We start from the raw sequence: 11,030 nt of genomic DNA, 5'->3' as shown, positions 1-11,030 counted from the left end.
GTTGGGATTGGGGATTGTGTGCTTGGGGAGCACCAAGGTTGGAGTTGGGAGTTGTGTGCTTGGAGAGCACCAAGGTTGGGATTGGGGATTGTGTGCTTGGAGAGCACCAAGGTTGGGATTGGGAATTGTGTGCTTGGAGAGCACCAAGGTTGGGATTGGGGATTGTGTGCTTGGAGAGCACCAAGGTTGGGATTGGGGATTGTGTGCTTGCGGAGCCCCAAAGACAGGTTGGAGTTGGGAATTGTGTGCTTGGGGAGCCCCAAGGTTGGAGTTGGGAGTTGTGTGCTTGGAAGAGCACCAAAGAAAGGTTGGAGTTGGGAGTTGTGTGCTTGGAGAGCACCAAAGAAAGGTTGGAGTTGGGAGTTGTGTGCTTGTGAAGGTCCAAATGTTGAGGTTTGGAATTGTGTGCTTGGGCAGCCCAAAAGGTTAGAGTTGGGAGTGGTGCACCTGGAGAGCCCAAAGACAGGTTGGGATTGGGAGTTGTGTGCTTGGGGAAACCCAAAGAGAGGTTGGGGTTGGGAATTGTGTGCTTGGGGAGCCCCAAGGTTGGAGTTGGGAGTTGTGTGCTTGGGAAGGTCCAAAGGTTGAGGTTTGGAATTGTGTGCTTGGGGAGCCCAAAAGGTTAGAGTTGGGAGTGGTGCACTTGGAGAGCCCAAAGACAGGTTGGGATTGGGAGTTTTGTGCTTGGGGAACCCCAAAGGTTGGGGTTGGGAGTTGTGTGCCTGGGGAGCTCCAGAGTCGAATGGAGGCAATGGGGGAGGACATTGCCTTCAGGATGCTGCAGCCAACTCCATCCAGCAGCTTCCCAGAGCTCTCCAGACCTCCAGCCCCAAACTCTCTCATCCTGTTCCCATAGTGGAGATTCTTCAGCCCTCTGATCATCTTCTGTTGGCTTCACCTTTGAGCCTCCTCTGATCATCTTCTGTTGGCTTCACCTTTGAGCCTCCTCTGATCATCTTCTCTTGGCTCCACCTCTGAGCCTCCTCTGATCATCTTCTGCTTGGCTCCACCTTTGAGCTCAATGGTGGTCCTGAGGTGCTCAGCACCACCCTGTACTTGCAGGGATGGAGCAGGAAAGCTCTGGTGGCATGAAGGAGGAGGGATTGCAGCCTGGTGACTGAGCTGCTGGTTTGAGAGCTGCTGGCTTGAGCAGAAGCCATCAGTGCTTAAACTGGGGGCTTAATTTAAATTTAAGGAAGGGTTTATCCTAATTAAACATCAAACAATGAAGGGGAGAGAGAGAAGAGAGAGAGAGAGCCAAGGAGCAATAGATTGGCTTGGACCTGAAGCTGTTCAGAGGTTCAGAGCTGCCTGTGGAACAATGGTTGTTCATTAAAGTCATTAAAAACACATTTAATTGGATTGCAGATTAAATCAGCAGGGATGACAAAGGAGTTTAGAGGCCTGAGAGCTACAGGGGATTGGAACAGGCTCCATTGATTGGGAAATGGAAGGGGGTTGGGAGATTATCAGAGAGAATGGGGGTTGGGTTCTTGAGGGGAAGGGAGCTGCCAAAACCCCAGGAAGGCTCCAGGCTGGAAAGTGCCCAGAGGGAAATTCCTTGGAGGTGCTGGGTGGCAGCAGCTGGAGCTGAGCCAGGGGTAGCCCAGGTGGGCAAGAAGGGCAGCAGCAGCCTGGCCTGGAGCAGCAGTGGTGTGGGCAGCAGGAGCAGGGCAGGGATTGTGCCCCTGGGCTGGGCACTGGGGAGGCCACAGCTTGAGTGCTGGGGGCAGGGTTGGGCTCCTGGCTGCAAGAAGGACCTTGAGGGCTGGAGCAGGACCAGAGAAGGGCAAGAAAGGGAAGGATCTGGAGAAGAGGTCTGGGGAGGAGCAGCTGAGGGAGCTGGGGAGAAGGAGGCTGAAGGGAGACCTTCTGGCTCTGTCCAGCTCCCTGAGACGAGGCTGGAGCCAGGTGGGGGTTGGGCTCTTGTGCCAAGGAACAAGAGGAAAAGACAAGAGGCAATGACCTCAGGTTGCCCCAGGGCAGGTTTAGGTTGGAGATTAGAAGAAACTTCTTCCCTGAAAGGGTTCTCAAAGCTGAGGTTGAGAGGAGACCTCACCAAAGGAGGTCTGGAGCCAGGTGGGGGTTGGGCTCTTGTGCCAAGGAACAAGGGACAGGACAAGAGGAAAAGGCCTTAAGGTGCCCCAGGGCAGGTTTAGGTTGGACATGAGGAGAAACCTCTTAACTGGAAGGGTTCTCAAAGCCTGGCCCAGGCTGCCCAGGAGGTGTTTGAATCCCCATCCCTGGAGGGGTTTGAATCCCCATCCCTGGAGGGGTTTGAATCCCCATCCCTGGAGGTGTTTGAATCCCCATCCCTGGAGGTGTTCCAGAGCCACAGAGCTGTGGTGCTGAGGGCCATGGCTCAGCCCCAGCCTTGGCAGAGTCAGAGTTGGGAGTGGATGACCTGGAAGGGTTTCCCCAGCCCAAACCATTCTCTAAGGCTAAGAACCAGAACTTCACCATTTAACCCTGTGGCCTTTCTCTCCCACCTCAAACCCAGGGTTTCACTACAGAGGCTGCCTCCAGGCTGCCCTCGTCTCTGAGGGCAAGAGGGGAGAAGCAGCAGGCCAGGGTAGAACCTGGGCATTGCCTGCTGGGTTGGTGTCAGTGCTGGGTTGGTGTCAGTGCTGGGCAAACTGGGCAGCCAGGTTTCAGTAAACCTCCCCCAGGAAGAGTTTCCTGCAGGCAGCTTCAGATCTCCTCAGCCAGCCCCTGGCTGTCTGCAGGCTTTGTTTGTCACCCTGATGGATCTTCATTTCTCTTTTCTTTCACATTCTTCTCCCTGTTCCCTCCTGGTTCAACCTCTAATTTTCATGTCAGAATGAATTATGAAAAGCAGCATTTTCATCTCTCCCCCTTTCCCCCACCCCCCACCTCTCTTTTTCCCTGCTTCCAGCTCAGGAAAAAACAAAACACAACAAAAATTCCTTTTGCACAGAATAAGAGAGAAATGCTGGAGCAGCCTGTTCCAACCCCTGACCACTCTCATTCTCCATGCTCCACAACCTTCCCCCAGCTCCAGCACCATTGCCAGAGGGGGCAAGAGACGTGGTGAGACACTAGGAGGGTTCAGCCTGGGGAAGAGAAGGCTCCAGGGAGACCTCACAGCAGCCTTCCAGTACCTGAAGGGGCTCCAGGAGAGCTGGGGAGAGACTTTGGACAAGGGCTGGGAGTGCCAGGACAAGGGACAATGGCTTTGAGCTGGGAGAGGGGAGACTGAGAGTGGAGAGGAGGAAGAAATTGTTTGCAGTGAGGGTGGGGAGAGACTGGCACAGGTTGCCCAGGGAGGCTGTGGATGCCTCCTCTCTGGAAGTGCTTAAAACCAGGCTGGATGAGACCTTGAGCAAGCTGGGCTGGTGGGATGATGGTGATGGGAAAGCTCGTAGTGACCTCCCAGTGCTTACTGGGGACCTTCTAGGTGGAGGTGGAGGTGGAGAGGAACTCTAACTGGGGAGTGTAGTGATGGGATGAGGGGGAAGAGTTTCAAGCTGAATGAGAGGAGACTGAGGTTGGATACAGGGAGGAATTTCTACCCCAGAAGGATGATGAGACACTGGAACAGGTTGCTCAGGGAGGCTGTGGATGCCTCCTCCCTGGAAGTGCTTAAAACCAGGCTGGATGAGGCCTTGAGCAAGCTGGGCTGGTGGGAGAGGTCCCTGCCCATGGCAGGGGGTTGGAACTGGATGAGCTTTGAGGTCCCTTCCAACCCAAACCATTCCATGAATCCATGGGAAAGCTTATGGTGACCTCCCAGTGCTTAATTGGGACCTTCTAGGCAGAGGTGGAGAGGAACTCTAGTTAGGGAATGCAGTGATGGGATGAGCTGTCCCTGCCCATGGCAGGGGGTTGGAACTGGATGAGAAGGAGATGGAAATGTTGGAGCGAGGCCAGGGGAGGACAGAGCTGCTGCTTTGGGCCAGCCCCAGGCACAACCCCAGGCTGGGTGCAGAGTGTGTTGAGAGCAGCCCTGAAGAAAGAGCCTTGGGGGTGCTGGGTGCTGAGCAGCTCCCCAAGAGCCAGCAGTGCCCTCCTGCAGCCCAAAGGCAGCTGTGAGCTGGGCTGCAGCCAGAGGAGTGTGGGCAGAGGGCAGGAGAGGGGATTCTGCCCCTTGGCTCTGCTCTGCTCAGACCTCACCTCCAATCCTGCCTCCAGCTCTGCTGTCCCCAGCAGGAGAAGGACACAGAGCTGTGGAGTGAGGCCAGAGGAGGTCACAAAGATGCTCCAAGGGCTGGAGCAGCTCTGCTGTGAGCACAGGCTGAGGGAGCTGGGGGTGTGCAGCCTGGAGAGGAGAAGGCTCCAGGGGCACCTCAGAGCTGCCTGCCAGGACCTGAAGGGATCCTGCAGGAAGGCTGCAGAGAGACTTTTGCTGAGGGTATCCAGAGCCAGGCCAAGGGGGAATGGTTTGAAGCTGAGGCAGAGCAGGGTTAGAGTGGAGCTGAGGAAGAAGTTGTTGAGTGTGAGGATGGTGAGAGTCTGGCACAGGCTGCCCAGGGAGGCTGTGGCTGCCTCCTGCCTGGGGTGTTCAAGGCCAGGCTGGATGAGGTTTGGGCAAGCTGGGCTGGTGGGAGCTGTCCCTGCCCATTGTGCTCCTGGGCAGGCTGCTGTGGGTGCCCTGCTGGAGCAGCAGGGTTGGACTGGATGAGCTCCAGAGGTCATTTCCCATCCCCACCATGCTGGGATCCTGGGGTTCTCACTCAGGTGCCAGCTGTCTCCTGTTGCTTTGGACAATTCCATGCTTTGCAATATTTTCCTGCTGCCTTTTCCACATCTGAGCTGTGGGTTTGGTTTTTCTGTCCCCAGATGAATGCAGTCTTGCACTCCAACATCCAAGAGGGCATCAGACACTACTATGATGACCTTGACTTCAAGAACATCTTGGATTTTGTGCAGGAAAAGGTTTGGTTTTGGAGGGGGGGCGGTGGCATTGGGGAGGTCTTGTTGGGAAGTTCTTCGAGGGATGATGGACTCTGGGCCTCAGTTTTCCCTGGAGTTTTGTTCCCTCCCATCCCTAGGAAGCCTTCTTAAGGAATCTTGACCTTTCCTGGGGTGCATGACCCTTTTGGCAGAGTTTTGTGGTGTGCTGCTCTCCAAGGCCTCCCTGCTGGGCTTTATGTTGAGTTCTGCCATCTGTGTGCCCTGCAAAGAGCTTCTCCTGCTCCACACCACACCAGGAACCATTCCAGGACAGGCACATTTCCCAGTCCTGATGGCAAAGTGGTGCCCAAGAGCTTCTCCTGCCCCACACCATGCCATGGACTATACCCAATCTTGATGGCAAAGTGGTCCCCAAGAGCTTCTCCTGCCCCACACCATGCCATGGACCATACCAGGACACTCAGATTTCCCAATCTTGATGACAAATTGGTTCCAGACAGCTTCTGCTCCACACTGTGCCATGGACTATAGCCAATCTTGATGGCAAAGTGGTGTCCAAGAGCTTCTCCTGCTCAATACCATGCCATGAACCATTCCAGGACACTCACATTTCCCTGTCTTGATGTCCAACTGGTGCCCAAGAGCTTCTCCTGCCCCACACCATGCCATGGACTATTCCAGGACACTCACATTTCCCAATCTTTGTGGCAGGCTGGTACCAAAGAGCTTCTCCTGCTCCACTCCACACCATGAACCATTCCAGGACACTCACATTTCCCGGTCCTGATAGCAAATTGGTGCCAGACAGCTTCTGCTCCACACCATGCCATGGACTATACCCAATCTTGATGGCAAAGTGGTGCCCAAGAGCTTCTCCTGACCCACACCATGCCAGGAACCATTCCAGGACATTTCCCAACCTTGACATCCAATTGGTGCCTAAAGCCGGCAGGCTTTTTGATTTGACTCCAACCTGCCTAGGGGGAGAGCTGGAGGCCTACAGGACCCCTGTGCTAAAGCTGCTTGAAGGCTGCAGCAACCCTTAGATAGGGCTCCTTGGGGGAGTCTCTACTCAAGGTGTCAGCAGTAGGAGGCCAAGGCTAAGGGGAGATTGCAGAGAAGCTGTTTCCATGCAGTAGATGAAAGGAGAGGAGACCTCCAGCCTCTCCATGCTGCTGCTGGGAGTGGTGCCAGCTATGGCCAGTCCCAGCCCTGGGGCTTGGCTCTCTCTGCTGCACATCTTTGTTGTTTTTTTTTTAGGTGTTCTGCTGCCTCTTCTGCCTCATTTCCAATGCTTTGAGCCTGCCAGGGGGTGGTAGGATCCATTCCCATATCCTGGAGCCAAGCTGCAGGTCCATGAAAGCCTCCTCAGGACTCTGAGGAGCTTTTCAACCATGCCTTGGATGTGCTGCTGTGGTTGCTTTGACTTTTATGCAGCATGGAGCTGGCCTGAGGTGATAAAGATTTAATTAAGGATGAAATTCAAATGGCTTCTGAGTTCCTGCCATGGAGCCCTGCTTAGGAGAAGGTCAACAATTCCAACTCTCCTTGGGTGTTGAAATGATTGAAGGGATGAGGGGGAAGGAAAAAAAAATCCCAGGATTCAAGGGGTGGCCTCAGCAGTGCCCAGCCCAAGGGCACAATCCCTGTCCTGCTCCTGCTGCCCACAGCATTGCTGCTCCAGGCCAGGGATTTTGGAGGGTGTCAGGGAGTGATAGGAGTGGGGGGGATGGAGCAACACTAGAAGTGGGGAGATTCAGATTGGATGTGAGGAAGAAATTCTTGCCCATGAGGGTGGTGAGAGACTGGCAGAGGTTGCCCAGGGAGGTGGTGGAAGCCTCATCCCTGGAGGTTTTTACAGCCAGGCTGGAGGTGGCTGTGAGCAACCTGCTGTGGTGTGAGGTGTCCCTGCCCATGGCAGGGGGTTGGGACTGGCTGAGCCTTGAGCTCCCTTCCAGCCCTGACAGTTCTCTGATTCTAAGAGGAGGCTGAGGGGAGACCTCACTGCTCTCTACAGCTCTCTGAATGGAGGCTGGAGTGGGGTGGGGGTTGGGCTCTTCTCCCTAGGATCAGGTGATGGAACAGGAGGAAATGGCCTGAAATTGTGCCAGGGGAGGGTTAGGTTGGAGCCTGAGAAAGCTTAGAATCATAGAATCATAGAATCAACCAGGTTGGAAGAGACCTCCAAGATCATCCACTCCAACCTATCACCCAGCCCTATGCAATCAATCAGACCATGGCACCAAGGGCCTCATCCAGTCTCCTCTTGAACATCTCCAGGGATGGTGACTCCACCACCTCCCTGGGCAGCACATCCCAATGGCAATCACCCCCTCCTTGAAGAACTTCCTCCTCACATCCAGCCTATACCTCCCCTGGCACAGCTTGAGGCTGTGTCCTCTTTGTTCTGCTGCTGCTTGCCTGGGAGCAGAGCCCAACCCCCACCTGGCTACAACCTCCCCTCAGGTAGTTGTAGAGAGCAATGAGGTCTGCCCTGAGCCTCCTCTTCTCCAGGCTGAACACCCCCAGCTCCCTCATAGGGTTTGTGTTCCAGACCCCTCACCAGCTTTGTTGCCCTTCTCTTACCTGCTTCTTACCATCCAGCCTACATCTCCACACCAAGAGCCTTGAAAGTCCAACCCCCAGGCAGCTTGGAGTGCTTTGACCCTGCAATTCCTGCAGACAGAATAAAACATGGATGGGTGCCCATGGAGAAGGCTTTCCAGTGCCCAGGGTCCAAAACCAGGACTCCTTGGAGACCCCTGCCATGGCCCAGCAGCTCTGAAAGCAAGGGGCAGGGAATGCACCAGGTTGGAAAAGACTCCTGAAGGTCTTCTTGTCCAAGAAGGTCCATCTGAATGTGCTGGAATTGTACCAGGGGAAGGTTGGGTTGGAGAGGAGGAAAAATTTCTTTGCTGCAGGAGTGCTCAGGGATTGGCACAGGCTGCCCAGGGAGGTGGTGGAGTCCCTATCCCTGGAGGTGTTCCAGAACCCTGTGGCCATGGCACTTGGTGCCAGGGTTTGGTGGCCACTGGGATGTGCTGCCCAGGGAGGTGGTGGAGTCCCCATCCCTGGAGGTGTTCAAAACAGGATTGGAGGTGGCACTTGAAGCCATGGTTGAGTTAGTCATGAGGTGCTGGCTGATAGGTTGGACTTGATGATCTCTGAGGTCTTTTCCAACCTTGTTGATCCTAGGATTCTATGAAATCTTCTATGTTCCTGTGGCCATGGTTTGGTGGCCATGGTGGGGTTGGGTTGCTGGCTGGGCTGGATGAGCTCAGAGAGCTTCTCCAACCCAACTCACTCTAAGTTTTTAGGATGCCATGAAATGGCTTCAGAAAACCTCCTCTGGGAAGGGACAAGTTGGAGATGGCATCTCCTGAGGTCAGTAGCAACCTGCTGCAAGAGCAGCTGTGCATGGGCAAGGGAAAAGAGAAGGAGCCAGAGCAGGGCTGGTTGAGGATGGCCTCAGCATGGCCTCATTCCTTGTGGCAGCATCCATTTGTCACTCACCACTGAGAGCTTCTCCAACCCAACCAATTCCATACTTTCAAGCAGAGCCAGCTGCCTTTCACGCTTTGAAACCATCACCAGGCAGTACCAATAACCTTTAATTGTGGTCCAAAGGGGCAGGCATTGATGTTGATGCTGCAGCCTGGCCTGACAGTTGTGTCCAGGGAGGAGTTTGGTGATGCTTGGGGTGGATGAGTCACCTCTAAAGGTCTTTCCCAGGCAGGCAGTGCTGTGATGATCTTCTTCTGGGAAGTAATGTGGTTTTACCTGTCAGCACCTTCTGGCTCTGGCTGGCTGTGAGCAAGCAGAGATGGAAATAAATTGCCCTCAAGGAAATCAAAACAGATTTTGATCCCTTGCCCTTTGCAGGCCTGGCTGTTAGGCTGGAGATGATGATGATGAAGATGACTCAAAAGCCCAACACTGATGCAAGTCATTGAGGGCAGCTCTCCACTTGATGCTTTTTTAATGGTTTTCTGAGCACAGGTGGAAGAGGAAGGTTCAGACTACTTGGCTGAGCCCTGGGGTTGAATTTCAAAGAGCTGCTGGGGCTGTGGTGCTTGCTCAGAGCCAAGCAGCTCTGAACTCAAAGTCATTAAGAAACCTCTCAGGCTGTGCTTGCTAGCCATGGAGATCCAGACAGGCTGAGGGCTGGGCAGAGAGGAACCTCATGAAGTACAAGCAGGACAGGTGGAGGGTCCAACATCTGGGGAGGAAGAACAGCAGCACCAGGACAGGTCAGAGGCTGCCCTGCTGGAGGGCAGCTCCATGGAGAAAGACCTTGGAGTGCTGGTGGGCAGCAAGTCCTGCATGGGACAGCAAAGTGCCCTTGGGGCCAAGAGAGCCAATGGCAGCCTGGGGGGCAGCAAGAGAAGTGTGGGCAGCAGGGCTGGGGAGGTTCTGCTGCCCCTCTGCTCTGCCCTGCTGAGACCACAGCTGCAATCCTGTGTCCAGTGCTGGGCTTCCCAGTTCAAGAGAGACAGAGACCTGCTGGAGAGAGTCCAGGGGAGGCTGTGAGGATGATGAAGGGAGTGGAACATCTCTGCTGTGGAGAAAGGCTGAGAGCCTTGGGGCTGTTTAGTGTGGAGAAGAGAAGGCTGAGAGGGATCTGATCAATGTCTATCAATAGCTGAGATCTGATCAGTGTCCATCAGTAGCTAAGGGGTGGGTGGCAGGCTGAGGGTGCCAGGCTGAAGGTGCCAGGCTGAAGGTGCCAGGCTCCTTTGGGTGGTAACCTTCATTGTAAGGATTTTGTGGCAGTTTTCCATGGAATCACAGAACCATTTTTGGTTGGGAAAAAAGCTCTCAGGTGGACCCCACTCAGCTTGGTGTCATCTGCACACTTGCTGGTGGTGCCTGGATCCCTCTGGCTGTAGCACTGACAGAAACACTAAACAGCAGAGGTCCCAGCACAGGCCCCTGGGCATCTCCTCTCCTCCTGCTGACTTGGTGGCCAGATGGCAATAGGAACAGACACACAAAGTCTTGGGGTCCTCCTGTCCTCCTCTCATGCCAGCATTGGGTAGATATAGCCAGGAGCAGCCAACCCACAGATCCACAACTCTCCTTAGCTTCCTGCCTTTAATTCCTCCATGGCTTTTGGTCCAAGCTGTGTGGGGATGGAAAGCACCTTGGAAAAGTTTCCTAGGAAGAGGAGGAGAAAAGCTCCTGAAGGGATCTCAGCTATTGCTGCTCATAGGATATCCTCATCCCCCCCTCAAGTTGTTCCATTTGCTTTTATAACTGTGAAAAAATGCTACAGGAAGGACATTAAGAGGCTGGAGAAGGTGCAGGGAAGGGCAACAAAGCTGCACCTGATGGAGAAAGTGCAGGGAAGGGCAACAAAGCTGCACCTGATGGAGAAGGTCCAGAGAAGGGCAACAAAGCTGCACCTGATGGAGAAGGTCCAGAGAAGGGCAACAAAGCTGCACCTGATGGAGAAGGTCCAGAGGAAGGCCACAAAAATGATCAGGGGCTTGGAGCAGCTCTGCTACAGGACAGGCTGAGGGAGCTGAGGGAGAAGGCTCCAGGGAGACCTAATAGCAACCTTCCAGTACCTGAAGGGGCTCCAGGAAGGCTGCAGAGAGACTGTGTGCAAAGGCCTGCAGGGACAGCACCAGGGGCAATAGCTTCAAGCTGGAGAAGAGCAGATTGAGATTGGATGTGAGGAACAAGTTCTGCAGCAGGAGGGTGGTGGAACACTGCCACAGGTTGCCCAGGGAGGTGGTTGAGGCTCCATCCCTGGAGACATTCAAGGTGAGGCTCCACAGGGCTCTGGGCAACCTGCTCTGGCTGGGGATGTCCCTGCTGAGTGCAGAAGCCTTGGACTGGATGAGCTTTGGAGTCCCTTCCAGCCTGGCCCAGGCTATGGTTCTCTGCTCCTCACAGGCTCAGTGCTGGAAGCCACTGGGGAGCAGTGATTTTGTTTTCTTCTGCCTCATCAGGCACTCAGACCTCTCCTGCCCACCTCAGGCTTTTCTCTCCAGGAGAAAATGGAAAGGTTCCAGCTTGTTTACCAGGAAAAGGGATGGCTTGAGATGTAATAAACCTCCTTTGATTCTGTGCACAGCAGAAAATGACTTCCAATAAACTTCTTTTTCACCCTTTTTTTTTTTTCTATTTCTATTTCTTTTTTCATTGTG

The 11,030-nt window shown here is 54.3% G+C and overlaps 1 protein-coding gene across 1 annotated transcript in view; it reads left to right on the top strand.

Moving 5' to 3' along the window:
- The window catches only part of LOC128978698 (tetraspanin-15-like), a 59,011-nt gene that overhangs the window by 28,143 nt on the left and 19,838 nt on the right, over window positions 1-11,030 (top strand). Inside the window, exon 4 of the mRNA XM_054396655.1 lies at window positions 4,801-4,896. Within this exon, the coding sequence (XP_054252630.1) occupies window positions 4,801-4,896 (96 nt within the window). The remainder of the gene's footprint in view (window positions 1-4,800; window positions 4,897-11,030) is intronic.

Source organism: Indicator indicator, chromosome 38, assembly GCF_027791375.1.
Source record: "Indicator indicator isolate 239-I01 chromosome 38, UM_Iind_1.1, whole genome shotgun sequence".
Taxonomy (NCBI): Eukaryota; Metazoa; Chordata; class Aves; order Piciformes; family Indicatoridae; genus Indicator; species Indicator indicator.
The sequence above is the reverse complement of the archived record's forward strand: the minus strand, read 5'-3'. Positions and strand labels throughout refer to the sequence as shown.